General features: G+C 44.6%; 1 protein-coding gene across 6 annotated transcripts in view; it reads right to left on the bottom strand.

Annotated features, from left to right (window-relative positions):
* Positions 1–27566, bottom strand: part of TTLL11 (tubulin tyrosine ligase like 11) — a 273135-nt gene that overhangs the window by 129016 nt on the left and 116553 nt on the right. For 2 of the 6 annotated variants that reach the window (XR_012424416.1, XM_045373777.3), the window contains one exon: positions 27235–27340. The exons of 1 other annotated variant lie outside the window; for it this stretch is intronic. Coding sequence is in view for 3 of the 5 variants with exons in the window: in XM_045373777.3 (XP_045229712.2) it covers positions 27235–27266 (32 nt within the window). In the remaining 2 variants the exon portion in view is untranslated. Of the gene's footprint in view, positions 1–17189; positions 17313–27234; positions 27351–27566 lie in introns of those variants that run through there. 3 more of the 6 variants (XM_005580892.5, XM_065530122.2, XM_045373778.3) reach the window with 2 other exon arrangements.

The following is a 27566-nucleotide window of genomic DNA, read 5'->3' as shown; positions in this document are numbered from 1 at the left end:
AGGCACAAAACACATGCACAGCCCTCTGGTTTTGCCACAGCTCATGGCCCACTAGGCAAAGCAGATGGGGCTTACAGAGACAGGGGTTTTAACCATGAGAATCAGACCTGGGGCCAGCCTTCAAGATTTAGGAAGATAAAAAAGTTCTTGTGCAAAGAACAATTACCAGGTTACCACACAGTACAACAGGCTGGGAAGGCTATCCTGTAACCCCTGCTGTGTGGCAAGTCGCTGACTTATTTTGGAGGTGATAGGCATGCTCGCTACCCACAAGTGTCCGTCAGGACCAGTGGTCTTCAAACGTGATATGCACATTTGAATCACTGGGGGAAAGAGTGTTCTTTTAATTTTTAAAAAACCATGCTCAGGCTCCGCCCCCAGAAATTCTGCTTTAATTGGTCTGACGTGGAGCCCAGGCAGAGAAGTTCCCCATTGGTTCCAATATGCAGCTGAGCTTGAGAACCACTGTTTCTGGGATTTTCCAGGGTCTGCACTCAGCCTACCACATTCATTAGATCACCTGCTTGGCCCTGACAGCACTTGAGACCCCTGACCTCTACCGCCTTCTCTGGTCCTATCACTCATGGTGTGGTCATGTTTAGCTCAGTTTATACAAAGAAACTCAGGTTAAAGATCCTGTCCCAGGTAGCCCAGCTCTCAAGCAGAAAAATGAGGACTAAAACCAGGTGTGTCCAGGTCTAACAACCATGTCCTTTCAACAGTGCTACGTTGCTTCCTTGCAGAGCTGAGCTCAAGCTGTCCATAAATATTCAGGAGTCTTTTGAGCTGGTCATTAAAAACCACTGATAGCCTGAAATTAGTTGTGGTGGGAATATTTACACCATGGAAATAGACAAATACTACCCATCAGGAGGTGCTTTGTTTTGTTTTGTTTTGTTTTTTGAAACCAGTTTGCCAGCACACCTCTTAATTCTAAGGCACCAAGAAAAAAAAAAATGTCAAGTTATGTTACTTCAATTTCAGGATGCAGCTGTAGCATGCATTTTAGGAAAATTTCAACTCCAAATAGTTAAAATTGAAAGAGCTTTTTGAGTTTAGAGAGATAAACCTCAAGTGTGTGAAAAATATACACCTGTAATTTTTATCAAGATGCTACATGTGTACAGATGTATTCTGCATGCTGCTATGGGTTGGGTGCATTTGACTTAAAGTCACTTAGTGTCAGTGAAAAAGGAAAATACAAGTGTGGAACAAGGTCCCTGGAGGTGCTCCCTATCTCAGCCACAGGGAGCATAATAGAAAATGTTCTCTGAAACAAGCCACCTGGCAGCCCACCTTTGCCTCAGATACCTTGATATGTGGAGTTTCAATATTGGAATGCTGGATGGGAGCCTCCTATTACAGAATAATACGAGAGACTAACAGAAGTTACTCACTCCCCAGGATCTCCAGTACCCCCGCGGAGCTCAGCTTTAAGTGGTCCCCACTGAACAAAGAACTGTGACATTTCTCTCCTCAGCATGGTTCCTCTAACAGCAGGGCTCAATAGCTACAAAGCCTGGTTATACTGGTACAGTGCTTTTGGAGGATGGAAGGAGATCGTAAATTGAAAAGGAATAAAGAAAACTACCGTTTACTGACTGTCTACTCTGCAACTAGGCACTGAGCTAGACACTCTCAGACCTGGCACTAGAATTGACACTTATTGAATAACTATTACATGTCAAGCCCTATTCCAGGCCCTTAGCTACATTAGCTCATTGCATCCCCTCAATAACCCTATGAAGTGGCTCCAATCATTCCTATTTTAAGAGGAGAACATAGAGGTGTAGATAGCTGAAGGCATTTCCTAAGTTAACACAACCGGAACATGGCAGGGCAGGACCAGAACCAGAGCAATGATCCTGGGGCTGCTCTCCTGAGAAATGGAAATGCTTCTGGCAGACAGGGAATTGTCACTGACTTGAACTCTAGTCTTCAGGTATTCAGTGGTTACCAAAATACTAACTGCGCACTTCAATATCACAGTGACAGAGAAAATGTTTCTTACATATGTTTCTGTAATTAGCAAACTATAGAAATGATTTGTAGGTAGCTACTGTCCCTCAAGTAATACCTACCACCTCTGGGAACTCTGCCAGTCACTTGATGATGGCGATTACACACCACTCTCCGAGCCCTTCCATACGCCAGGCACAGGACTAAACAAGAATTTAACATCGATCCTCATAATAATTGGATGAGGTAGGTATCGTCCCAGTTTACAGATACAGAAACTGAGGTTTGAAGAGCAACTTGCTCAAGGTCACAGAGCCAGGGAGTGGCAGAACCAGGCTGGAATTCAGGATCTGGGGCTTCAAAAGCCATGGTCCTAACTCTAGCTGCCAAGCATGTGGGCTGCAGAGTGGGTTAGACCATTCCTGAACGGGTGAAACTGCATGGCTACTCAGGGGTCAGTAAAGTGCTATTTTCTGAGTTCCCACTGCATGAAGCTAGTGCAGACACAACATGGTACAGGAGCAAGAACATGACCTGATGTAAGCTTTGGGCACGAAGGGACCGAAATGGGAATGTGTCCTCCCTAGTCATAGGGCTCAGCATTTCTTACCAAGGCATGGCTGCCCCAGAAATGTGGAATGTTGGAGGTGAGAATAACCCTCAGGCCAGCTGGGCCAGCCTCTCACACAATGTTTGTGTCACCATTGTAATCCTGAGTCAGACACTCTGCCACTCACTCTTGTGAGATGGGGCCATCTCACAAGATTGTGTCTATGATTAAATGAGATATTAGTAAAAGTGCTAAACCCAAAGACTATCACATTAGTTAATAGCAATTAACATAGTTAATCCCTCCCTCATCCAACCACCAATACATTTTAAGTTGGAGTCTATTATGTACCAGACTTGGGGTAAGACCCACGTTCAAGCTTCAGGGCTGATTTGGGGGGCCGGGGGGGAATCATTGATTCATCAATTAATGTATTCAACAAACATTTACTATTATATGACAGCACTAAGCTAAAACCTCTAGGATAAACCCATTGTCTTAGATGGAATCCAACACAAATTAGTTGGATGACTAAGACACATTCACCAGTAACCACCGTGAAATGACAACGAGCATAATAACCAACATTTTGTGTGATGCCTCACAGTTTAGAAAGCATTTTCACACTTGTAATCGGGTCCTTGCAAGAAATGCAGATTCGGATGAGTCAAGTGACCGGCCTGGGGCCACACAGCCAGTGCAAAAGTTGGATTCAAATCTAGGTGTCTGATGCCAAAGCTCGGCTCTCTCTCTTCTACCATCTGCGTCACCCGGCTCTGCTTGGGCTCATCAGTCTGCCCAGTGGCAGACCTGTTCCACTTTTAGAAAATCTTGATTATGAGAAAGTTTTCACAAATATTCATTAAAAAAATCTGCCTTCTGCTAAATTCTATCTCGTTACTCTTAGCTCTTCTTTCCCTCCAGAGCCATACTGAATAAATGTTCCTTTCCCTGTCCTCAGAGAAACTTTAAGATAGTCTTCCTCAAGTCTTCTCCGCCCCAGGCAACATGTCTGGGTCTTCAGTCCTTCCCGTTCTGACACAACTACTAATCCCTCCCCAGCTTGCTCTGTCCACATCCATCCAGCCTCTACTCAAACTCCCTGGCTTGGTGGAGGTTACCTTTTCCTGGGAGTCTTCCAATGATTCTTCACCCAAGATTCAGTTATGACCCTCCTAGGCACTCTGCAGCCCGTATCACTGCACTCCCCAAATGATGTTGGGATCTTCCATCTGTGTGTCACGCTTCGCAGGCAGTGAGCTCCCTGAGGCCGTGGGCTGGGCTGTAGCCATAATCACAGCACAGCTCCTCTCCCTAAGTGCCCACCACATCCCAGGCACTGTTTAGGCACCTTCCATTGAGTACCTCAACCATACGACATACGTGCTATTATTAAATTAACCCCTGCCCCAAGGCCTGACAAAGGGCGAAGATTCATAGATTTTTTTCAGAACTGAATGAAACTCCAATTTATTCGTATCCCAAAGACTGGTGTCAAGGGTGGTTTCTCTGACTAGAGCAAGGTAGAGTCTGACCTGAGGCCAGCAGGTGCCACGGGAGTCCTTCAGAGAACCTGGCTTCTCCCGGGGACACTCGAGAGCTCACTGGGCAAGGGAGAGAAATGAACCGTATCAAAAAATGTGGTCTGGGGTGAGACATCACCAATAATCACTGCCAGGAAAAGCAGGGCTGCTGGTTAGTACCGAATGCCAATGACAGGAAAGCTGCAAGGGCCTGACCGAGCCTCCCTCCGGGCTTTGAGGAGCTTGTCACCTGGGTTCCTAATGACACAGGCTCTGGGATAAACCAAACCTGGCTCAAATCATGACTCTGTCCATGACCTGGAGTAAAATGAAGACAATAATACCTTATAGGGTTATGGTAAAAATTAAACCCGAAAGTGCTTGACCACAGTAACCCTCGATAAATGTGATGTTGATGATGATGACAAGGGGACAAGGAGGCTGCAGAGTGAAGCCACAGCTCCCTGCTCCATCTTCTTTCTGGGCACACTCACTGCCAGGGCTGCCTCTGGCACACAAAGCTGTCCCTTAAAGCCTGATGGCAGAACATCAGCTCGTGAACACTCCAGGCCTGTGTCAAATTCCCACTAACGATTTCTCAGCATAAATTAAATGGAGTGAAGACTTTCTAATGGCCACTACAGAATTACATGACAGCTTCCAGGAGAAGCTACAAAAATAGCTGGAATCAGAAGGATGGTCATTCGGATGCCTGCAAGTTTCTCATTAATTTAATTTCTTCTTTCCTCCTGGCTTGTGGATCTTTTTAGTAAGAGCTGACAGAAAAGAGATGCGTAACAAACCACCAGGTATTCCCAGCCTATTTAAATAAGCCTAAAGACAGGGCACTGACCGTACTGTATAGCAAGTGGAATTCAGCATTGCATTAAAACCACCACCATAAATAATAAATTTTATTTATATTTACATAAACTTGCATAATTTACAAGGGACATTTGTATATTTGTCTTTATCTCATTTGACCTTCTATAATTTATGGAGCACTTATCATGGGCCCAGCATTTTTAATAAATTATCTCACTTAATTTTCACAGTGACTAATTATTATCTCTATTTTACAGGCGAGGTTTAACAAAGTGGAAGAATTCCTCTGGAATCACACTGTTACCGGAAAGAGGTCCTGATCCAGACCCCAAGAGAGGTTTCTTGAACCTCCTGCAAGAAAGAATTCAGGGCAAGTCTGAGTAAAGTGAAAGTGAGTTTACTAAGAAAGTAGAGGAATAAAAGAGTGGTTACTCCATAGACAGAACAGCCCCGAGGGCTGCTGGTTACCCATTTTTATGGTTATTTCTTGATGATATGCTAAACAAGGGGTGTATTATTCATGCCTCCCCTTTTCAGACCATATAGGGTAACTTCCTGATGTTGCCATGGCATTTGTAAACTGTCACGGCGCTGGTGGGAGTGTAGCAGTGAGGACGACCAGAGGTCATTCTTGTTGCCATCTTGGTTTTTGTGGGTTTTAGCTGGCTTCTTTACTGCAACCTGTTTTATCAGCAAGGTGGTTATGACCTGTATTTTGTGCCCATCTCCTGTCTCCTCCTGTGACTCAGAATGCCTTTGCTGTCTGGGAATGCAGCCCAGCAACACAGCCCAAAAGTGAAGGACTAGGGCCGGGTACAGTGGCTCACACCTGTAATCCCAGCACTTTGGGAGGCCAAGCTGGGCAGATCACGAGGTCAAGAGATCGAGACCATCCTGGCCAACACGGTGAAACCCAGTCTCTACTAAAAAATGGAAAAATTAGCCAGGTGTGGTGGCACATGTCTGTAGTCCCAGCTACTTGGGAGGCTGAGGCAGGAGAATCGCTTGAACCTGGGAGACAGAGGTTGCAGTGAGCCGAGATCGCACCACTGCACTCCAGCCTGGCGACAGAGCGAGACTCCATCTCAAAAAACAAACAAACAAAAAAAAGGTGGAGGGACTAGGATTTGAACCTGGGTCTGCCAGGCTCCAAAGCTTATTCTTTCAGCTTGTTACTCAGCTTCTGTTTGGGGAGGAGGCACTTCTTTCATACCCTTGATAGTTCTTTCAGCATGAGAGGAACACCTTTGGCACAACGTTTCGGGCCTCTCCTGCCCCACACACTCCGTTCCCCTGGGGAGATACAATGCCTTGTTTGATTGGTGAGTTTGGAGAAACTGGTAAATGTGCTCAGCCCCTTCCTTTCCTTCCTAATGGAGCTCATTCCTGCTGCCCTCCAGAGCCTGGCTCTGGTTCCCACAAACCTGCCTGGGGTTGCAGCGGGAGCTGCTGCCTGCCTGAGTCGAGCTCCGGATTCAGCCTCAGGAAGCTCATTTGCCCACAGACCTGACACATTCCCCAGCAGCACCTTTTTCATAATGAAGGTGATATTTTGGCCCTTATCCTCTTTATTCTTTTATCTTATTCTCAAGTAATTCAGAACCTAAGTGGAAGAGAGGAATATTTATTGGCCCTCCTTCAAAGATTCTAATGATTATGATCTTCATTTTACAGATAAAGCTCTTTCCTAAGAAAAGAGCTGAAATGTTGGCAGATGTGTGATAAATAGCCCCATACATTATTATGCTATATGAATGTAATTCCTTTAATTCAGATTAGTACATGTAGTTTAAGGAGGAGGAAAATGGAGGACTGGCGTGATACCACCAAAAATAACTCAAATGTAAAACAAACTAAAGGAGAAAACACAACTCAGATGAGCACATCATAATTTAAGAAGAAGCCATGCTCCACCAATTTAGAGATCTTTGCCTGGGGTACTATGAATGGGTCAAATGTCAATAAGAGCCCAGAGTAGAAAATTAACCAAAGCAGCCAGGCACTGTGGCTTACGTGTGTAATCCCAGCACTTTGGGAGACTGAGGCAGGTAGATCACTTGAGGCCAGGAGTTCGAGACCAGCCTGGCAACATGGTGAAACCCCATTTCTACCAAAAAACACACAAATTAGCTGGGCATGGTGGCGCGTGCCTGTAGTCCCAGCTACTCAGGAGGCTGAGGCATAAGAGTCACTTGAACCTGGGAGGCAGAGGTTTGCAGTGAGCTGAGATCGCTCCAATGCACCCCAGCCTGGGCAACAGAGCAAGAATCTGCCTCAAAAAAAAAAAAAAAAATTAACCAAAGCATTTCCCAACTACCAAGAAAGAACCAAGAACCAGTTTATAGAGACCAACCCCTCCCCCCAAAAATCCACAAAATAATAAACAAAGCAACCAAAAAACCCAACAAACCTTGCATGGGGTACAAAAAAACTCACAATCTAAGCATGCTTTTTGGAGCCATCTATAATTTGGAACTCATCCAGAGATTTACCTGTTGCTGGAGTTCTATCAAAACAGCCACCTATATAACCTGCCTGAGGCTTACTACTATTATTATCAATAATTGAGTTAACAGAATGTTAGGGCCAAAAAAGTCCTCAGTAGTCAAGCCCAAGCCCTTGCTGAAGAGAGAAAGCCCAGACAACAGAGCTAGCCAAGGGAGCTTCTCTGAACTACCTTTGCGTTCACAAGATCCAACACAGCCCCAGCCCCACTGTACGTGAGAAAGAACCACGTCAGTGGCAGGGCCGGGGCTAGAACCTGGGTCTCCCAACACTAGTATTGCTTCCTTTTCTTACAATGCATCAGCTGCAGTGACACTTGTCTGTTCACTCCATGGGTATCACGTATTCACTGTTGTGTTATCATAGGCCAAGCCAACAGGCCTATGAACCAAAGGAATGATCTCTCAAAAACAAACAGGTGGTAGAAGGGTGCTAAGATTCAAACTACGGAAGACACTGAACAAAAGCTGAACATGGAGACAAGCCCCTTTCTGTCCCCTGATTACAAGCACGGGTTCACCAAAGATGCTAGTGACGAACCCGGGCTGAGAATAAATGTGAAACCTTGTAATATCACTCTTGTGAAGCATGCAGATTCTAAGAGAATCAAAAAATGGCCTTCTGTATCCAGAACTATTTTTAGAAACACAATCCTATTTCTCTTCTTCAAAGTAATTAGTGTTCATAACCAAAACTAGAGTGTTTCTTCTGAATGCAAGGGAGAAGCAAACCTTTCTTTGTGGAAGCAAGAAGCTAGATGATGAGAGACTGTTAAGAACACATTCAGTGCAAGCACGCACACACACACACACACACACACACTCACTCCAGATAATAAACACACTTCCAATTAAGCTGCCCTCAACTAGCTGGCACCTAATACCCGTTGTTTTAAAAACAACTGGCAAAATTTGCAGAGTCTAAGCGTTTTTAAAGGATGAAATCTTCCTTTTAATTTTTTGTATCTCTCCTTTTAAGGATAATAAATCACATGAATTTACAGAATGGTAGCATTTTTGCACAATAGCAGTCTCTAGAGATCAACAGACCACAGGCAAGGGAAGCGTGGGGACTGGCTCTCGGTCAAGTTCAGAGTGCAGCCATGGGGCAGACACTCAGCCCAAGACCTTGACTCCCAGCCAGGTCCCCTACGTGGTCAGAGTCTCCTTTCCACATCAAAGAGAAGTTCATGAAAATCTATGGAGCCCATTTTCAATGTGAGGTGCAAACTGAACAAATGTTTTGCATCAGGGATTATCTTAATTAAACTATTTAATATGAGCACCGTTGGTTTACTTCAATCTTCCTGAACTTCATTATGCTGTCCATTTACTTGTATAAATTCCCATCTTAAAAAATAAAATGCATATAGTTTGTGTAGTAGAAAACTGTGTATTTTAATATACATCCATGTGTAAAACTGGTGATGATGTTAACAATAGTAACAATAAAACTAATTTGTTAAATGGCAATAGGCTCAACATTGTGATAGGGACTTTTTATGATTGGAACAATAAGGAAAATTATAATATAAATTTAGTGCCACTCATTAAATGCTTCCCATGCTCAGGTAGTATGCTGTGCAGTTAAGAACTATAATTCATTTAATGATCACGATAATCTTGTTCGGTAACTATTACTGTGATTCACATTTTACAGATGAAGAAACGGATGCTTTGAGAAGTTAAATAACTGCCCCAGATTTCACAGGGAGCAAAAGAAAAAATCTAGAGTCAAACCCAGGCCCACCAGACCCTACAGCCCTTTGCCTTTTCCACTGCACAAGGCTACATCCCCATTTATAAAAGTACTGATTTGACCTCCATTTCCAGCAAAGACATTTATAGATCCAAGGACAAACTACATGGTGCAAAGATGACCTGTTTCTGATAAAGGCCTTGGACTTCTCTATGGTCTGGAACAAGGTAACTCTGCTACCAAATTTTCTGAGGGACAGTAGAGCTCACAGCCTCAGGGTAATCAGATAATGCTTAAATATGAAGTGTTTCAGAACCACAATGAAATTTGGGAGTGAAACATAATTTGTCTATTGCTCCATTTTAAAATATTCATGAAGCAAGGAAGCATTTCCACATTCAATAATTAAGTGGTTAAAATCTGCATCCTGATATGTTTACTGATCATGAATGATGCATTCCTAGAAGGACCTAAGTTCAAATTAGCAGCCCCCACAAGATGCCGTGTTACAGTGCAAAACCAAACAAACGAGACAGAAATGCTGCTGCTGCCTGGAGAAAACGTTTTCCCCACCACTTGTTCTGCTGCGAGAAAAGCTGAGACCAAATTGAAAATGCACCTAGGACTTTGCCTGAAAACCAGCTAGAAGAGAATGAAACGGGGGGGGGCGGGGGCGGGGGGAGGTGGAATCTGCAACTTTCTCCCTCGTTAGAAGAATTGTTCTAAGACAGTTTGATTGTTCCCTAAAGGTTAGATTTTACAATCATTTAATATTTCACTTGTTTTAAGAAACCCGCACAGAAAGGAAACACTCCTAAAAATGTGAATTTAAAAAGTGGCTCTGTTTTGCTTCTTCAGTTCTGTGGTCACAAGCAATATATGTGACACCTACGAGTAGAGCTGTATTAAACCGGGTGTCTTGTTCCCTGTATTACTGGCAAGCTCTGTTTCCAACGGCCTCCCTCTCCAGGGGCATCCTCCATCGCTGTGCATGAGGATGGGGCCTAGTGGCTGCCCTGCTGAGAGTACTACGCCAAACCCTAGCAGGAATGAAGGGCTGCTTCCCAGGGTCTTCAGGTGGCCTGGGACAGACACAAGGCCGGGGGCTGGCAGGCAAGGAGTTCTCAAAGTGTTGTACCTGGACCAGCAGCATCTGTTTTACCTGGAAACATGTCAGAAATGCAAATTAATCAGAAACTCTGGGAGTGGAGCTCAGCAGTTTGGGATTTAACAAACCCACCAGGTGATTCTGGTGCCCACTAACGTTTGGGAACCACCCAGCTCCTCTTCTGGTCCCTACTCAGCTGCAGGCTCCAAGGTTCTGCATCCAGTGGATCTGCCCCATCCGGTCCTCCAGCCTTGCTGACCTCAGCAGGGAGTAGTTAGCTGACTCCAAGCCCCAGAAGAAGGGGGGTCTGGGAGTGGCCTTGCTGACTCAAGCCAGAATCTGACGCCCCGCTGTGCCCTCCCCGCTGCATGTTGGCCCAGCTGGCTCTTCTAATAGAGCTGTGGTTCTATCCTCAACTCCATGGCTAAGGCCTGGTCCTTGCCACTTTCTCCCACCCCAACCCCACCCCCCGGGCAGCAGCTTGTAGCCTCAGGTCTTCCTCAAATAGACTAGCCAGTCAGAATCAGGGGGCACCTTCTACCACTGCCCAGGGACTCTTCCAGAAACAGCCTGCCCATAGAGGCCCTCACCACCACGGGAGGAAGAACCCTGATCCAAAAGGAAACTTAGTCAATCTGTCCCTACAGACTTGATCATTTGAGCTGCTGGCCCTGTCCTGATAGCCCACATCATCCCCGTCCCGTCTTCCCTCCTCTGCTTCCCTGGCTTTGTTCCCCACTCTGAGCCTGTCAGAGCTCCAGAATGGCTCCCGGCTGAGCACACCCAGGTAACTGTAACTAAGCACCACCACTTACTGAGTTAGCAAAAAATACTGCACTTATATCCTGGTGAGTGGGCCCCTGCTTTGTGCCCTGCATTTGAGAGGGTCCTTCTCCAGTCCAACTCTGGTAGCCCCCTTCCCAAGGGGCAAGGAGTCCTTGAGGCCAAGGACGCATGTTCACATGGAGCCCATGCCCTCCCTCCTCTGGGAACCAGGAACCCAGAATTCCCCTCCTTGATGGCTGGAGTCCACCCTCTCAAGGGCAAATGGTGCTTCTGGGGCCTTCTTCCTAGACCTGAAGAATGGCCAGGAACAGCCAGTTGGGGGTGGGGGTCGTTGTGAACAGAGCTGAGATGTGTGAACTGTAGGGTCTACCCGACTCCTTGCAGTAGTGGATGGAGTCAGGAGTGGGAAGAGAAGGAGGGGCTGGAAGGAGGCCGAGGCTTCAATTTGTTTTCTTTCTTGGGCCTCAAAAATGTGAGGGGCCAGCGTGCCATGAAAATTAAGTCAGATCGCGTATGTCATGTACCTAGTAGGAACTCAATAGCTACTTGCGGAATGAATGTCCCCAGAGATCTGCTTCAGTGCCTTATTTGGTCCTCACAACCAATCTGCAATGTAGGAACAGTATGTTCACTGTCTAGATAAGGAGACCTGGACTCCGAGAGGTTAAGCAGCTTGCCCAAGATGGCACAACTAAGAACTGAATGGCTATTTAGCCTTGGTTTGATTACTTACAACTACATGGAAATTGCTACTCCTTTCAGTCAACCCTTATCATTTCAGGCCAAGTGAGTCATTTGCTGTTGTTGTTTTCTTTCTTTCTTTGAGCTTAAATCCCTCTGCAAATTTCAGTCATGGGTCTTTGCTCTGCCTTATTGATGCCTGAAGAGACTTCATCCCCTTTCGCACATAACCACCTTTAAGTAAAAATGGAAATGCTATCTCATCTCCTGGGGTCTTTTTTCTCTAAGCCAAACATGCTTAGCACCTCCACCATTTCCTCCCAGCAGAGGATTTTCAGTCCCCACTCCTAATCAGGCCTCTGAGGACAGATTCCAGTTTTTCTCTCCTCCAGCACCTCACAGAGGTCATGGTGTATAGAAACAGAGCCTAGCTGAGGCTTCAGCTAGTAGATTTGGACACAGGTAACTGTTTCCATGACCAGCAACCTACCCTCCAACACATACAGTCTTAAAGCCTAAAGCTTGTGAAATGCCATGTTGTTTGAGTCTTGGTTTCCTTGCCTGTGAAATGGGAAGAACGACTCATTTCCTGCCTACTTTGCATGGTCGGGCAAATATCATTTAGGATAATCGGTTTGAAATGACTCTATAAACTGCCAAGCCCTGCACAGGTGTGTAGGGTGATGGTGACTGTAATGACAAGCAGAGGAGGCTCGCTGGGGAAGCCAGGAGAAGCAGGTGCTCTAGGGAAACCCTCACTGCCTGCTCCACTCAATAGTCCTCAATCACTCCCCCTGCCAGGCATGCGCACTGCTTACAATGGGGTCCAGTGCTTCTTAAGGCCCCCAAGGCACTTGCACAACTCCAAAAGCCTAAAAGTGAATTAAGACAACAGAGGTAATATGCAAAGGGCACCGTGAAGACAGGATGTTTCTGTGCCCAGCAACTGAGCCAGCAAGCAGGGCCAAGCTCCGTGAGCATGCTGAAGTGCAACAGGGTTAAGAATGTGCCAAAAAGAGGAGTCATAGTCAGGATCTGAACCCAGACCTCCTGTCCTGGGTTCACCCCACTTCACCACAGTTGCCACCAAAATCACTTGGTGTACAGTGTCTAGTCTGCACTTGGGGACCAAACCATCCCTGTCTACTCTGTGGAGCAATTATTCTTGTAATGGACCACACCCCTTCACGAGCCCCTGGCCCATGTACCCAACTACCTATTAGGTAATATCCCTGGAAGTGTCATGACCCTCCATCAGGCCCTCACAAAGCTGTTCTTCTCCCAGGTTGTGGCACCTCCATTACCGGCACCAATAGCCACCCAGTTGCTGAACAGAGGCTACAGGTATCACCAATCCAGCCTCTAGCACAGGACGTACATGTAGCAAGCCCTCAGCACTCATTCATGCACGCATGCATGAGCATTCATTCACATGTTAGCAGAGCCCCTTTCTTGGTTCTTCCTTCACACTCACATCTCAGATCCAATCCATCACCAAACCCTGTCCATTCATTCTCCTAAAAACGACTTGATACAAATATTTCTCTCCATTCCTACTCCTGCCACCTAACCCACACGATCGACATCCCCCAAAACTCGTAACTGTCCCACAGCCACCCTTGCCTCACCCCAATTTGGCTTTCATGCTGCAGTCAAAGCAATAGTTTCAAAATACACACCTCATCGTGTCAGCCTGCTTTTAAAATCTGTCCATTGCTTTTAGGAGGAAAAGCCAAATGCTTGGCCTGACTCATTAATTAGGTCCTGCAGCTCTGGCCCCATCTCTTGACACTGTCCCTGCTTGCTCACTGTGATCCATATTATACATTGGACTTCTTTATTTTTTTCTGTAAAATTTTCAAATCTCACACATATACAAGCATGTATAACATAGACACATACATTTAAAGAATAATTCTAAAACCTATGCAGCCACCACCTGGGTTAAGAAATAGACCATAGCCACATCTCAGCCTCCACCTGTGACCCTCTCAGATCACAGCTCCCTCTGCCCATCCCTGCCCAGAAGCAACCACCCTAAACCCTCTGATCTTTGTTTCTCACTTTTCTTCATCTTTGACTACTTAGGGTTACACCTCTATAAAACAAAATTTAGTTTTGCCTGTTATGAATTTTATTTCGTTGAACTGTACTGTAGATGTTCTTGTATGACTTGCTTCTTTTGCTGTACATCAATATCCATGTACGAAGCTATAATACACACGTTTTCATTGATGTATAGTATTCCAGTAAGGGAATATCCATAATGAGTGCATTCTTCTATCTTCTGTTGGGGGACATTAGGGTGATTCCAGCTTGGAGCTTTCATGAATTTGTGAATACAGTTATGAATGTTCTGGAGCTGTCAGTGCTTTGAGAGCCCCATGTCCTGTCCTGCCTTGCAGCCCTCACCAGGACTTGTTTCCTCAGCTTAGGTCTCCCTCACTGCCTCCTTCCTGCCCCACATCTCCTCATGCCCAGGCCTAGCTCACCTGGCTGTTGGTGCTCCTGCTGCCTCCTGTACCTCACAGAGGCTACAGGCATCACTGATCCAGCCTCTAGCACAGGACGTACATGTAGCAAGCCCTCAGCACTCATTCATGCACGCATGCATACTTATATTCATTCACACGTTAGCAGTTTCTCAGGACTGGTCTACGGTGCTGCAGAGGCATGGCACAGTCTGGAGGAAGAAAATGATCCTCTCTAAGTAAATAAAGGCATCCCCCCAGACAGGAATTGCATATCCAGGAAAGCCACAGCTAGACCCAGAAGGCTGCTGACTCTCACTCATGAGATGCATGCCCAGAGAGGGTGAGCCTGGGGGTGGATCCTCCTGCTCTGAAACGCTCAAATTCCACCCTCTTCCACCTCTCTCATTAGCCTCTGTGATGAGGGTTGCAAAGGCCTCTTAGGCTGCTTAAAGTGGAGGAAGAAACAGAAATTGCTTAAAAGAAAAGGAAGGAAAGCAGCTAGAGAACACTGCCAAACACTTGGTGTGATAACCAAGGATTTACAAATGATGACTGAAACTGGCTTTCATTTTGATCTTCCATTTCTGATAATCTAACAGATCATTAGAAGAAAATCAAGTCCATCCTCACGGTTGAAGATGAACCTGGCACTGCTGTAGCACTCTTCCCACTTTACCACCCCTTCCTCCACACTTTTTTCCTCAAGAAAAAAAAAAAAAGAAACCCTTTCAGGTTACATATATTGTTCAATTTATTTAACTATATTCAGATTGGATATTTTCCATGTCAAATACTTTCTTAGGAATAAGCAACATATTCTTTCTCTCCAAATTAAGAACTTCTCATTGCTTTGTAGGTTTAAAAACATCCAACTGAAAACTCCCTTTTATGGACAAAAAAAAACACAAAGTACAGAGAGTGGGAATCTCTGCCCTATTTATGGTGATAAATGGCAGAGCCAAATTTACACCCAAGAGTCTCATCCAGGGCCCCAACCCTCACTCACTCCACTCTTCTACTGTACATTGAAAACCAGAGTAGATCTCCTTTCCTGCTGCCCCAGGGACTCTCTCTACCCTATGACACCATTCTCATTGCACAGAGCTTTAAGCATAGATGCTAGAAATAAACTGAACATTCCCCAATAGGGAGGCAAACTCCGGTCCAGTCATTGATGAAAATGATGTTCAAGAAGAGTTGTGAATGAGAAAGGGGCAACTACTGCCTTATAAAAGGGAGAAAAATAGGAGCTGTGGCTCACGCCTGTAACTCCAGAACTTTGGGAGACCAAGGCGGGTGGATCGCCTGAGGTCAGGAGTTCGAGACCAGCCTGGCCAACATGGTGAAACCCTGTCTCTACTAAAAATACAAAAATTAGCCAGGCGTGTTGGTGGGTGCCTGTGATCCTAGCTACTCGGGAGGCTGAGGCAGGAGAATCACTCGAACCTGGGAGGCAGAGGTTGCAGTGAGCTGAGATTGCGCCACTGCAGTCCAGCTTGGGCGACAGAGTGAGACTCCATCACACACAAAAAGGAGAAAAATAAAAACAGCATACCAAAATTACACAGACAGTATGGCTTCAACTATAAACAACAGGAGAAGATTATACTATTTTTATTAAGTAAAAAGTTAATCGGGTTAGCTCTGGGTGGCTGACTTTGAGGGAGATGTCATGCTATGTACTTTTCAGTACTTCTCAATTTTTCTACAACAAGCACACATTACTTTTACAATGAGGACAACATTTTAATAATAAATGGGCAGCAGGGAAGCAGCATCTGTCTTCTCCACCCCAAAATGCCCTTTTGGAACTATGATGGATGGTCCTGACCCACCACTGGTGCCTCCCCACCTCCACCTAACCCTGTCACCTGCTTCCTGCCTCCATACTTCCTCTCCCAAGTCTACTTATATGTTCTTACTTATCCAAGCCCAAGCTAATGCAAGCCCCAACTTCTTTACCTTCTTCAAGAAGCTTGTCTTGACCATTCCCAGCCAACTATTAGGTTGAACCATATGACATTGCCATTCTTGTATTCCAGAAATTGTCTACTATCAGCGATTTCATATGACTCAACCTAGTCCTTGGCTCACCAGGTCTTCTTACGAAACTTCAGCCTGTTCTCCGGTCTGGGACACATAACTGCACACGGGGAATTTTCTGTCTTGGATGGTCTCTCTTGTCTTATGTGAGATTCTGCTTTAAGTCACTCTTCTTTGTACATTGGCTTACATTATATTCATTCTGGGTGTGAACATTATTGAACATAAAGTCACTGCCTCACTGACCACAGACCTTCCTCACCCATAAGCACCTGCTTGGGTTCTGCGCCTGGCCCTGGAGATAGAGACATGAAACCCTGCCCCAAAGTTTACAGAGAGAACAGGCTTTGGATAGGCATGAACCCAACCAGGGAGTGCTAACACCTTGCAGGCACCCATCTCTTTCATGTGCTAAATACCTGCACGTCTGTTCTCTTGCAGGGCAAGAGTTGGACAGACCTGCCTTTAAATCTCAGTCTATCTCTCATAAGCAGGTGGACTTGGCCATACCATTCAACCTCTCCAAGCCTCAATGTCCTCATCTATAAAATAGAAATAGTCATAGCCCCTACTGCAGATCCTGTGTGAAGACCAGCTGGGACTATATGTGAACATTTACCACCATGCTATACACAGCCAGCACTCAAGAAACACTCCTTTGTGAACCAGGCAGAGCAGAAACTATTATTCCCCCTTTTTTTTTTCTAATGAAGAAATTGAACTCAAGAAGGTCTAAGTGACTTTTCTGAGACCAAGGTGGAGCTGATACTAAAACCTTGGTCTCCTAAGCCCAGCGTGCGCTGTGTTCTGGGCTAACAACTGCTGATTCTAAAAGCACACGAACATTTAAGGCTCACTGGTGCAACTCCTAAGGAAATTTCCAAACACATTTGCTACCTCATCACTACCTGGAATAACTTTGGAAGGGCCCACAAAGAATTCAGCACTGCCATTTCCCCGTAATGATGACTGACTGGCCATATGCTCATCTAGTTTCCCATCTGCTCCACGCACGGCAAGAGGGAGAGCGTGCCTACCTGCCGGCGGAGGGGCTCAGCTCCTGTCTAGTGGTCCTCTGGAATGACACTCTCACATCAGCTCAGGAAATTCTTCCCCATACATCTTGGAAATGGTTCCCTCTCAACAGACTTCCCACAAATAAGGCTTTTGCTGGTTACTTCTGACTTAATGCTTAAACATTTTCAAACGGAAGAGAGTTGTCTGGTTTTACTTCTTGCACATAAAATAATGCACTTATCATTAGTCATCTCCTGCCTGCTCATACTTGAAAATGTATGCACATTTTTTCTCATTTGCTATCATCTGAAACCTGAGACCTTTCAAGGTACGGGGAACACAATGTATCTTGAAGCTAGGAACCTCAGACAAGTTGTTGTGGCTTTTTATAGCCTCCAATGATAATAGGATGACAGTTCAGTTCTTCACTTTTTGAAAATATGATGAAACTTCTTGCCTTTGCTCCAGAAAAAAAAAATACACATATACACAAAATCAGAGATACCCTTCAAGACTTCGTGCATTCCAGATAGAAAAACTGCTCCATAGCAAACCTGCTCATGGACGCCCTGACCCTGAAATAAAAGTTGGAAAAAAAAAAAAAAGGTTTTGAATACTGTGCCAGGGACTAAGAATAAAGACTGTGACACATTCATTAGAGGAGAGGGAAAAAAAATCACAAAAAAACAAGCTCAAATTTATTTTCCTTTTTTTTTTTTTTTTTTTTTTTTTTTTTTTGAGACTGAGTCTCCCTCTGTTGCCTAGGCTGGAGTGCAGTAGTGTGATCTCAGCTCACTGCAACTTCTGCCTCCTGGATTCAAGCGATTCTCCTGCCTTAGCCTCCTGAGTAGCTGGGATTATAGGGACATGCCACCATGCCTGGCTAATTTTCATATTTTTAGTAGAGATGGGGTTTCACCATGTTGGCCAGGCTGGCCTTGAACTCCAGACTCCATGTGATCTACTGCCTAGGCATCCCAAAGTGCTGGGATTACAGGCGTGAGCCACCGTGCCTGGCCTCAAATTTCTCGACATTCAAGGCCATAAACCTCTGGCATTGAGTTTCCACCTAGCTCCCACCTTCCTCTCTCCTAATCCACTCCATGCACCCATCCCTCCTGCCTACCTGAACTCCTCAGGGCTCCCCCAACAGAGCCTTGTGCCTTTGTTTCCTTCACCAGGGACCTCCTTCCCCTCATTTTCATATTTCAAATCCTACTCACGCTTTAAACCTCAGCTCAAGTGCCACCTCCTTGTCAGTTTTTAAAGTTCTTTCCATCAGGAAATAACCTCTCCCCACACTTTCCTCTCTTGGCAATTTGTCTTTATGCTTTCAGTACTTAGCACATTCCACCTTACAGATACTGATGCGTGGGTCTTGCCGCCCCTACTGGCTGGCGATCTAATTCTCTTCTGCAGTCTTCCCCTGACACACAGTAAGTGGTCAGTAAACACTCGAAATAAATAAATATCTGTTTCTCTAATCCACACATGGTGCAAATGAAATGCAAATAAGTATGCAAATATTCATTTATCTGTGACCCAGACTTTTTTATTTATGTAAAATCTTCAAAGGTGCTTGGGGTCAATGTGTGCTGGTCTGCAGGGTCAGGGTTCCTGATTGAACCCTCATGTATTAGTCTGTTTTCACACTGCTACAAAGAACTACCTGAGACTGGGTAATTTATGACGAAGAGGTTTAACTGACTCAGAGTTCTGCAGGCTTAACAGGAATCATGACTGGGAGGCCTCAGGAAACGTACAATCATGGCGGAAGGCAAAGGGGAAGCAAGGACCTTCTTCACAAGGTGGCAGGAAAGAGAGAGAAGGGGTTGCTGCCACACACTTTTAAACCACCAGATCTCATGAGAACTTGAAGGGGGCCAGCCCCTCCACACTTGTGGGCATTTCTTGTCAGGTGGAACAAGAGACTTGAGAAAAGAAAGAGACACAGAGACAAAGTATAGAGAAAGAAAAGTGGGCCTAGGGGACCGGCGCTCAGTATACGGACTTGCGCCGGCACCAGTCTCTGAGTTCCTTCAGTATTTATTGATCATTATCTTTACTATCTTGGAGAGGGGGATGTGGCAGGACAATAGGGTAATAGTGGGGAGAGGGTCAGCAGGAGAACATGTGAACAAATGTCTCTGTGTCATAAGCAAGGTTAAGAAAAAAGTGCTGTGCTTTGATGTGCATATACAAGAACTCACTCGCTACCACAAGAACAGCATGGTAGAAACCACCCCCATGATCCAATCACCTCCCACCAGGTCTTGTGGGGATTACAATCTGAGATGAGATTTGGGTAGGGACACAGAGCCAAACCATATCACCTCAGGAATCAACTGAGCCCAGAATTTCAACCAAAGGTCAGCAGTGCATACATGAACGGGCCATTCAGCAGGATAGTGGATGATTCTTCTGGAAGAATCCATTCTCCAGTCAGAAAGATCATGTTCTATACTTACAACAGCATGCTTAGTCTAGGTAGTTAAGAACCCCTCTTCCTTATTTTTGAGGGGACTTCAATAAGAGGTGCTACCAATTTAAGGGACAGGGTTCTGGGCCTGGAGAATTTCTGATTACTGTTTCTCTAATCTTCTCCAGGATTGAACAAAGCCACATTCCTTGGTTGTACGACAAGACCCAGCCACAAAACAGAGTCCACTGGGAGATTCCTTGTTTTCTGTTCTCTGAGAATGTTTCAACTTTATTCTAGATTCTACATAGAATCTACCAGATTTGGGGATTCATCTATTGGCACTAAATATGGCACAGGGCCCAAGAGATGTGCTTGGAGTCAAGGTAAGAAGTAAAGCCTGAGCGCCCAATAAAACCTTTAGTGGACAAACACTTCCAAATTAGGACCACAGCTGCTTGGCAGACTGACTCCCTCTCTTTACAGCAAACCTGGTTGTTATGGTGATAGGAAGTAATGAAACGGGGAGAGGACTATGAAATGTTACTGTGGAAAAAGGGGCTTCTGGGCCTTATATAAGTCATGTTCCAAATATATACCTTTGAATAAGAGGAAAGCAGTCCATAACCCAGCTCCCAGGCATTGCGTGGCATCGTGATATCAATAAAACCCCCTCCGATTTCTCCAAGCCTATCTCTGTCTTCATTTATATTACACTGGGGTCCTGAATGGTTATGATTCTTGAGAAAGGAGTCCAGTTCCCTGAAATATCTATGTTCAGGAAAAGGAGCCCAATACTAGTAAAATGGGTCCCTCGGGAGCCAAAAATTAATCAATTGATGGAATAAGCACCTTGTTTTAAAAATAATTGAGATTGTAATTTATTTACTTCTGCCTCTGACAGAAGTTTTAAAAAGAAAGACTTAGGCTGCCCACATACCTTGAGTGAAAGGGGAAATTTTCCATTGATTATTCTTACTTTTTTCCCGTACCTTCAAAGTTAAGCTTTGAATGTGAAAACAGAAACTGGAGACCAATACAGCCTCATGGTCAAGTGAACACTGGTGTAGGAGTCAGGCCCAGGGCCCAGTTTCCAGTCTATTTCTCACTAGCTTTGGGACTTTGGGCAAGTTTCATACCTCCCTCCAGCATAGCTTCCCCGTGTATGATTCAGGGGGGCAGAACCATTATGTCCACAACTCAAACAGCTTGCCTCAAGAGCTGATGACTTATTTGTCACCATCAGCATGATTTTAAAGGAAAGCCTGATTGATGGTGACTCTAAGAACTAGCTGTTGTCTAATGCTCTCAGATCCCATGGGGCTTTCTCACACGTGTCATTTCATATCATGACCATGACAATCCATCCAAGGAGGTACCTGGATTCCCATTTTACAGACATGATCAGACCAAAGTGACTTGACCACCAAGCTCAGGGTGCAATGATCAGGGATTAAGGACATTATCCCAGGCCTGACTGATACCAACTCTGTTGTCTTGCTGGGACATATGCCGCTCCTCTGTCAGTGATGCTTCAGAAGGAGATTCTCTTTTTCTTTTTTTTTTTTTTTTGAGACGGAGTCTTGCTCTGTCACCCAGGCTGGAGTGCAGTGGCTCGATTTTGGCTGACTGCAACCTCCGCTTCCCCGGTTCAAGCAATTCTCTTGCCTCAGCCTCCCAAGTAGCTGGGATTACAGGCACCCGCCATCAGGCCCAGCTAACTTTTGTATCTTTTAGTAGACACAGAGTTTCACCATGTTGGCCAAGCTGGTCTTGAACTGCTGACATCGTGATCCACCTGCCTCGGCCTCCCAAAGTTCTGGGATTACAGGCGTGAGCCACTGTGCCTGGCTTCAGAGGGAGATTCTTGAACCAGGGAACTGACCAGCATGATGAGTTCTAAGGTCTATGCTTTTAGCAATAAATGAGGAGGCTGGATGAAAACGGGGGTTCTAAAAACTTCTCATAGCAGAAAAGATCCCCTCTCTTCAAAAGAAATCTAATGTAGAGTGCCAACATATGAAATAGATCATTGTAGCATCCCTCTGGTTGAAAAAGAGATGGCATCTACCCAAATGTCCATCAACTGACAAATGAATACTAAATGTGGTCTATCCATCTCATGGAATATTATTCAGCTGTAAAAAGGAATGAAGTACTGACACATGCCACAACAAGGGTGAACTTCAAAAATATTATACTAAGTGAAAGAAGCCAATCACAAAAGACTGCATAGGGTATTATTCTATTCAGATGAAATATCCAGAACAGCTAAATCCACAGAGACAGAAAGCAGACTGTTGGTTGCCGGGAACTGGGGGGAGGGGGAATGGAGAGTGATTGATGGTTTCCTTTTGGAGTGGCAAAACACTGTGGAGCTAGTGGTGGTGGTTGCACAGCTTTGTGAACATACTAAATGCCACTGAATTGTGTGCTTTTAAATGGTTCATTGTATCATATGTGAATTTTACCTCCATTTATATAATGTTTCCAGAATCCCACCCCATAAGCTTCCTGCTTCCCATGTCCCTACAAAGCCTCCACAGAACCCTCCTAAGAAAATCAATTAAGTCGGCCGGGCGCGGTGGCTCAAGCCTGTAATCCCAGCACTTTGGGAGGCCGAGACGGGCGGATCACGAGGTCAGGAGATCGAGACCATCCTGGCTAATACGGTGAAACCCCGTCTCTACTAAAAATACAAAAAACTAGCCGGGCGAGGTGGCGGGCACCTGTGGTCCCAGCTACTCGGGAGGCTGAGGCAGGAGAATGGCGGGAACCCGGGAGGCGGAGCTTGCAGTGAGCTGAGGTCCGGCCACTGCACTCCAGCCTGGGCGACAGAGCGAGACTCCGTCTCAAAAAAAAAAAAAAAAAGAAAATCAATTAAGTCACTAGATATTACAAAATGCTACCTTAGCCAAAACAGTTCACATATGACAGAGGTTCTCCTCCTTCAGGAGCCAAAGGTAATTTCTCCTAACACATGAAATAAATATCAGCCAGTGACATCTTGCTACCTGGAAACAGAACCTTCCATTGGCAACCAGCTCCAATGTCGATTCTAGTCCACAGTCATCAAGCAGCTTCATTTTTACGATACATCATTGATTTTAAACTAAAAAATCTACTTTAAGTATACCAGGAAAGAGAATAATAACTAAGCATTGTTTTTTTCTTTCATGTCCAGTAGATACTTTCTTTCTTTCCTTTTTTTCTTTTTTTTTTTTTTTTAAGACGGAGTCTCGCTCTGCTGCCAGGCTGGAGTGCAGTGGTGTGATCTCGGCTCACTGCCACCTCTGCCTCCCAGGTTCAAGCGATTCTTCTGCCTCAGCCTCCCGAGTAGCTGGGACTATAGGCATGCGCCACCACGCCTGATTAATTTTTTTTTTTTTTTTGCATTTTTAGTAGAGACAGGGTTTCACTGTATTGGCCAGGCTGGTCTCGAACTCCTGACCTCATGATCTGCTGTTGAGTGGTAAACTCAGCATTATCAAGCACCTACTATATATTAAAAGTTTTTCTTATTTATTTTTATTTTTATTTATTTTTTGAGACACAGTCTTACTCTGTCACCCAGGCTGGAGTGTAGTGGCACGATCTTGGCTTACTGCAACCTTCGCCTCCTGGGTTCAAGCGATTCTTGTGCCTCAGTCTCTCAAGTAGCTGGGATTATAGGCATGCACCACCATGCCCAGCTGATTTTTGTATTTTTAGTAGAGATGGGGTTTCACCATGTTGACTAGGCTGGTCTTGAACTCCCGACCTCAAGTAATCCGCCTGCCTCGGCCTCCCAAAGTGCTGGGATTACAGGTGTGAGCCACTGTGCCCGGCCTCTCATTGTTTATTTGAACATCATTATCCCCATTTTATAGAAAAGGATACTGAGGCTCAAAACAGCTATGCAACATCTCCAAGGACTCACCACCAGTTAGTGACAGAGTTAGGATTGGAATCTCAGGTTTTTCAGCTCCATAGAAGGCACTCTCGACTATGCCAAGGTGGATGTCAGCAGAGTCAAGTTGTTCCCCTGGTAGACTGCCTGAGGATTGCTTTCAGTCCCACCAAGAAACTGACCCCAGGCTACAAGACCCTGAGGTCGAGGAAATGCATGATGCATGGACACCAGTCTGGGGCTCCTTCTGAGGATTCCTCTTCACCTGTCCAGAGCAGTCTGGGGAGATGAGGAGTTGGGGGTATCTACTTTTTATCTTTAGTCTGTGTGAGGAAGTGAAGACCTGCCTCAGCGGTCTTGCTGACAAACTGTTCTCAAGAAATAACTAATGACGGGCAGACACTTCGGACCCTCTTTTGCTAAAGAGCTGAAGGGAAAGGCTGAGATTCCATTTGTTTTGTTTTGTTTTTTCCCCAAAAAATAGGTCAGATTCTGTGCAAACACTAGAAACCCTGGCTTCTAAAGGCAGCTTCTAGCCTGGAAGTCTACATAACACCATTTTATGCAGTTGGAGTGACAGAGTCTCAGATTTAGACACGGGATTCAGCACTATGACACTGTGTGGCATAAATAGGGTCATTTTTCAACTTCTTCTGAAACATTTCTACACAAAGGAGTTGAGAACAATTTCAGCCTTTTCCTCCGCATGGTAAATTTATCAAAATGATCATAATCCCTTACATGTAAACACACTTTATGGATTACAAAGTACTTTCATGGATAATCCTTGCTGAGTTAAAAAAAAAAAAAAAAAGGTGAAATTAAGAAAAAAATCAGTAAATGGCATTGAGCTATTATCATATATCTTTACATTATAGGTAAGAAGAGGATGAGATGAAAGGGTTTTATATTAGAATAAAAGTCAGGTTCAACTTCTAACTGTTCCTGGCTATCAATAAAAAAGTCAATGCTTTTTAAATTAAAAATGAGGTGCTGCTATTTATGACTTGATAAGTTGTAAAATGCCTTTCCTATCCTTCTCAATGGTCCTATGCTCCATTATTATTAAATTTTAGGCCTGCAGCTCATACAGATCACATAGAATGCAGCTCCTATGGATTAACTGATGTAGGTAAAGAAAAGCAACTAGAACAAGAAAAACTAATTTTGTTTCAATGTCATTTAATGAAAATATAGTAGAATGCTTCTATCCCTTCATGTTTAGGTGGCAGAGCTTAAAAAGACTCAGGCCATACGACTCTTGAACTTCTTGTTCCCCATAAAGGAATAAGAATGCTGATGTGTCTCAAAAAGTGGGCGAAGGATATGAACAGACACTTCTCAAAAGAAGACATTTATGTAGCCAACAAAGATATGAAAAAAAGCTCATCATCACTGGTCATCAGAGAAATACAAATCAAAACCACAATGAGATACCGTCTCATGCCAGTTAGAATGGCGATCATTAAAAAGTCAGGAAACAACAGATGCTGGAGAGAATGTGGAGAAATAGGAGCGCTTTTACCCTGTTGGTAGGAGTGTAAATTAGTTCAACCATTGTGGAAGACAATGTGGCGATTCCTCAAGGATCTAGAACCAGAAATACCATTTGGCCCAGCAATCCCATTACTGGGTATATACCCAAAGGATTATAAGTCATTCTACTATAAAGACACATGCACACATATCTTTATTGCAGCACTGTTCATAATAGCAAAGACTTGGAACCAACCCAAATTCCCATCAATGATAGACTGGATAAAGAAAATGTGGCATATATACACCATGGAATACTACGCAGCCATAAAAAAGGATGAGTTCATATCCTTTGCAGGGATATGGATGAAGCTGGAAACCATCATTCTTAGCAAACTATCACAAGAACAGAAAACCAAACACCGCATGTTCTCACTCATAAGTGCAAGTTGAACAATGAGAATACATAAGTACAGGGAGGGGAACATCACACACTGAGGCCTGTTGGGGGTGGGGATTAGGGGAGGGATAGCATTAGGAGAAATATCTAACATAGATGATGGGTTGATGGGTGCAGCAAACCACCATGGCACGTGTATACCTATGTAACAAACCTATATGTTCTGCACATGTATCCCAGAACTTTAAAGTATAAAAAAGAAAAAGAAAAAAAAAAAAGAACACTGTTGTGTCAAAGTCATCCTAAAAAAACTGTATTGCTATGCCATACTGGCATACATCACTACCCAAATCTCCTTACAGTACCATACTATTTCTCAGAACCTAGTATCTGCTGGTGAGTCCAATAACTATTAGAGAACAGATTTTTGAGGAATGAGTTTTACTGCAGTAATTCTGACCAAATTGCAATTAATCCATTGCTTTTCCTTTGAGATGGCTAAAGAAAGCAGCTGCAGACGCATACGTACTGGTGAACACATTATTTGGCTGCCATCGGGTCTGAGCTGCTGAGAGGACAGCTTTGAAGCACTGATCGGTGGAAGAAGCCACACCTGGTGGGATTGGCCCATACAAACTACAGGTAAACATTCTCAGCCGAGTCTTGCCAACAATGGCAATCTGTGCCTCACAGTGTTCTCAAGAACACTCTGGAGAGGAACTCAGCCGGCTCAGCCGGACAGGCGCCATCCAGCCTGACTCAGACTGTGACCAATACTTCTTCAGGGTAATATTTTCTGCAGGGCAGTGGCACTCAGCCTTGGCTGCACAGCAGAATCACCTAGGGAACCTAGAAACTTTCTGTGGCCAGGCCTTCCACCCAGACCAACTAAAATCAGCACCTCTAGAAGTGGAAACTCTAGTATTGGTATTTCTGAAAGCTGCCCAGAGGGTTCTAACGTGCAGCCAAGCGTGAGCAGCACGACCATAGGGTGATATTTGGGCTTGAGCCCAGGTGGTGAGAAACTTTGATAGAGGAACCCACAAAACACCACTTGCTTAGGGAAGTCTGCATTCCTCCCAGTTTTGAACAATTACTGACAAGTGCTTTATTTGTCTGTGCACATTAGGGTTAATCTGATTAGTCTAGGGATGTGAGAAGTGCTATTTGAGATGCCTTTGATTTTTCTTCCTGAAACATTGACACAGTGATATGTACTCAACCCCTACTTTGTGAGAGCCTGGAATTTGGTAAAAACAGAACAACATACTCAGGTGAAATATCGTTCATTTCTGGGGTGATTCCATGGAGGGAGGGTGGAGCACATATATCCACCAACAATGCAATGTAAGGTACCACTGAGTGGGTGGGGACGAAGTGGAATTACAAGTGTTGTAAATATCATAGAACTGTCATTAAATTGGCTTTGCCAATTTTGAAACTGAAAGTTTATACTGCAAGAGTGTAAACATGAAGAAAATAAAAAGGAAGCAACTCTTACCATGTCCTAGTTACCTGTGGCCCTCTTCTCGTGCATTTTATTGTACTCTTTCTGCGCTTGAGGATTTCAGAGAAGCACTAGGCGCACAACGGCGGGCAAGTGGGCGGCCTAACCTTGAGGGAGATGGCTTCTTAGAAGAGATATTCCAGATTTGGATAACACTCACAAATTCATCAACAAAAGCCCATTTGCCAGATTACTCCCAATTTGAGTCACTGGTTGCTTGGGGGCTGATATTTATAAAATGAAGATATTTTATTAGAATTGTTTAAGATGTAAATCTCACTCACAATGGTAGCAGGTTCCAAGAACTTACCTGCTTAGGATATGAAGCAGAGTTAGGAGGCAGAGTTGATAGAAATGAACGACATAGTACTTACTGGTTCTCCCTTTTCTTCTTAAGTGGGTCCATGAGGCGCAGAGTGTCTCTGATCACAGCCACTTTCACTTCTTCATCAACGAGGCTGGGGACATTTTCAAACACCCCTGGAGAAAGCTTGAATGGGTAAGGATTCTGTGTCACAGTGGAGACCGTGATTCAGTGTCAAGTGGCTATCCAGCTAGCTCCAGGGGTTATGCTGGTAAATTTTGCTTATGCTAATCTATAGAAGAAAATTTTTAAAGACTTCCTTTATACTACCTTAAGAATGTCAATTTCCTTTTATAAATTAACCAAATACATGAAGAGGAAAAATAGCACCATGTTCTTCTA

The sequence above is a fragment of the Macaca fascicularis genome, chromosome 15, assembly GCF_037993035.2.
Source record: "Macaca fascicularis isolate 582-1 chromosome 15, T2T-MFA8v1.1".
NCBI lineage: Eukaryota > Metazoa > Chordata > Mammalia > Primates > Cercopithecidae > Macaca > Macaca fascicularis.
This window is presented reverse-complemented; position numbering and strand designations above follow the sequence as displayed.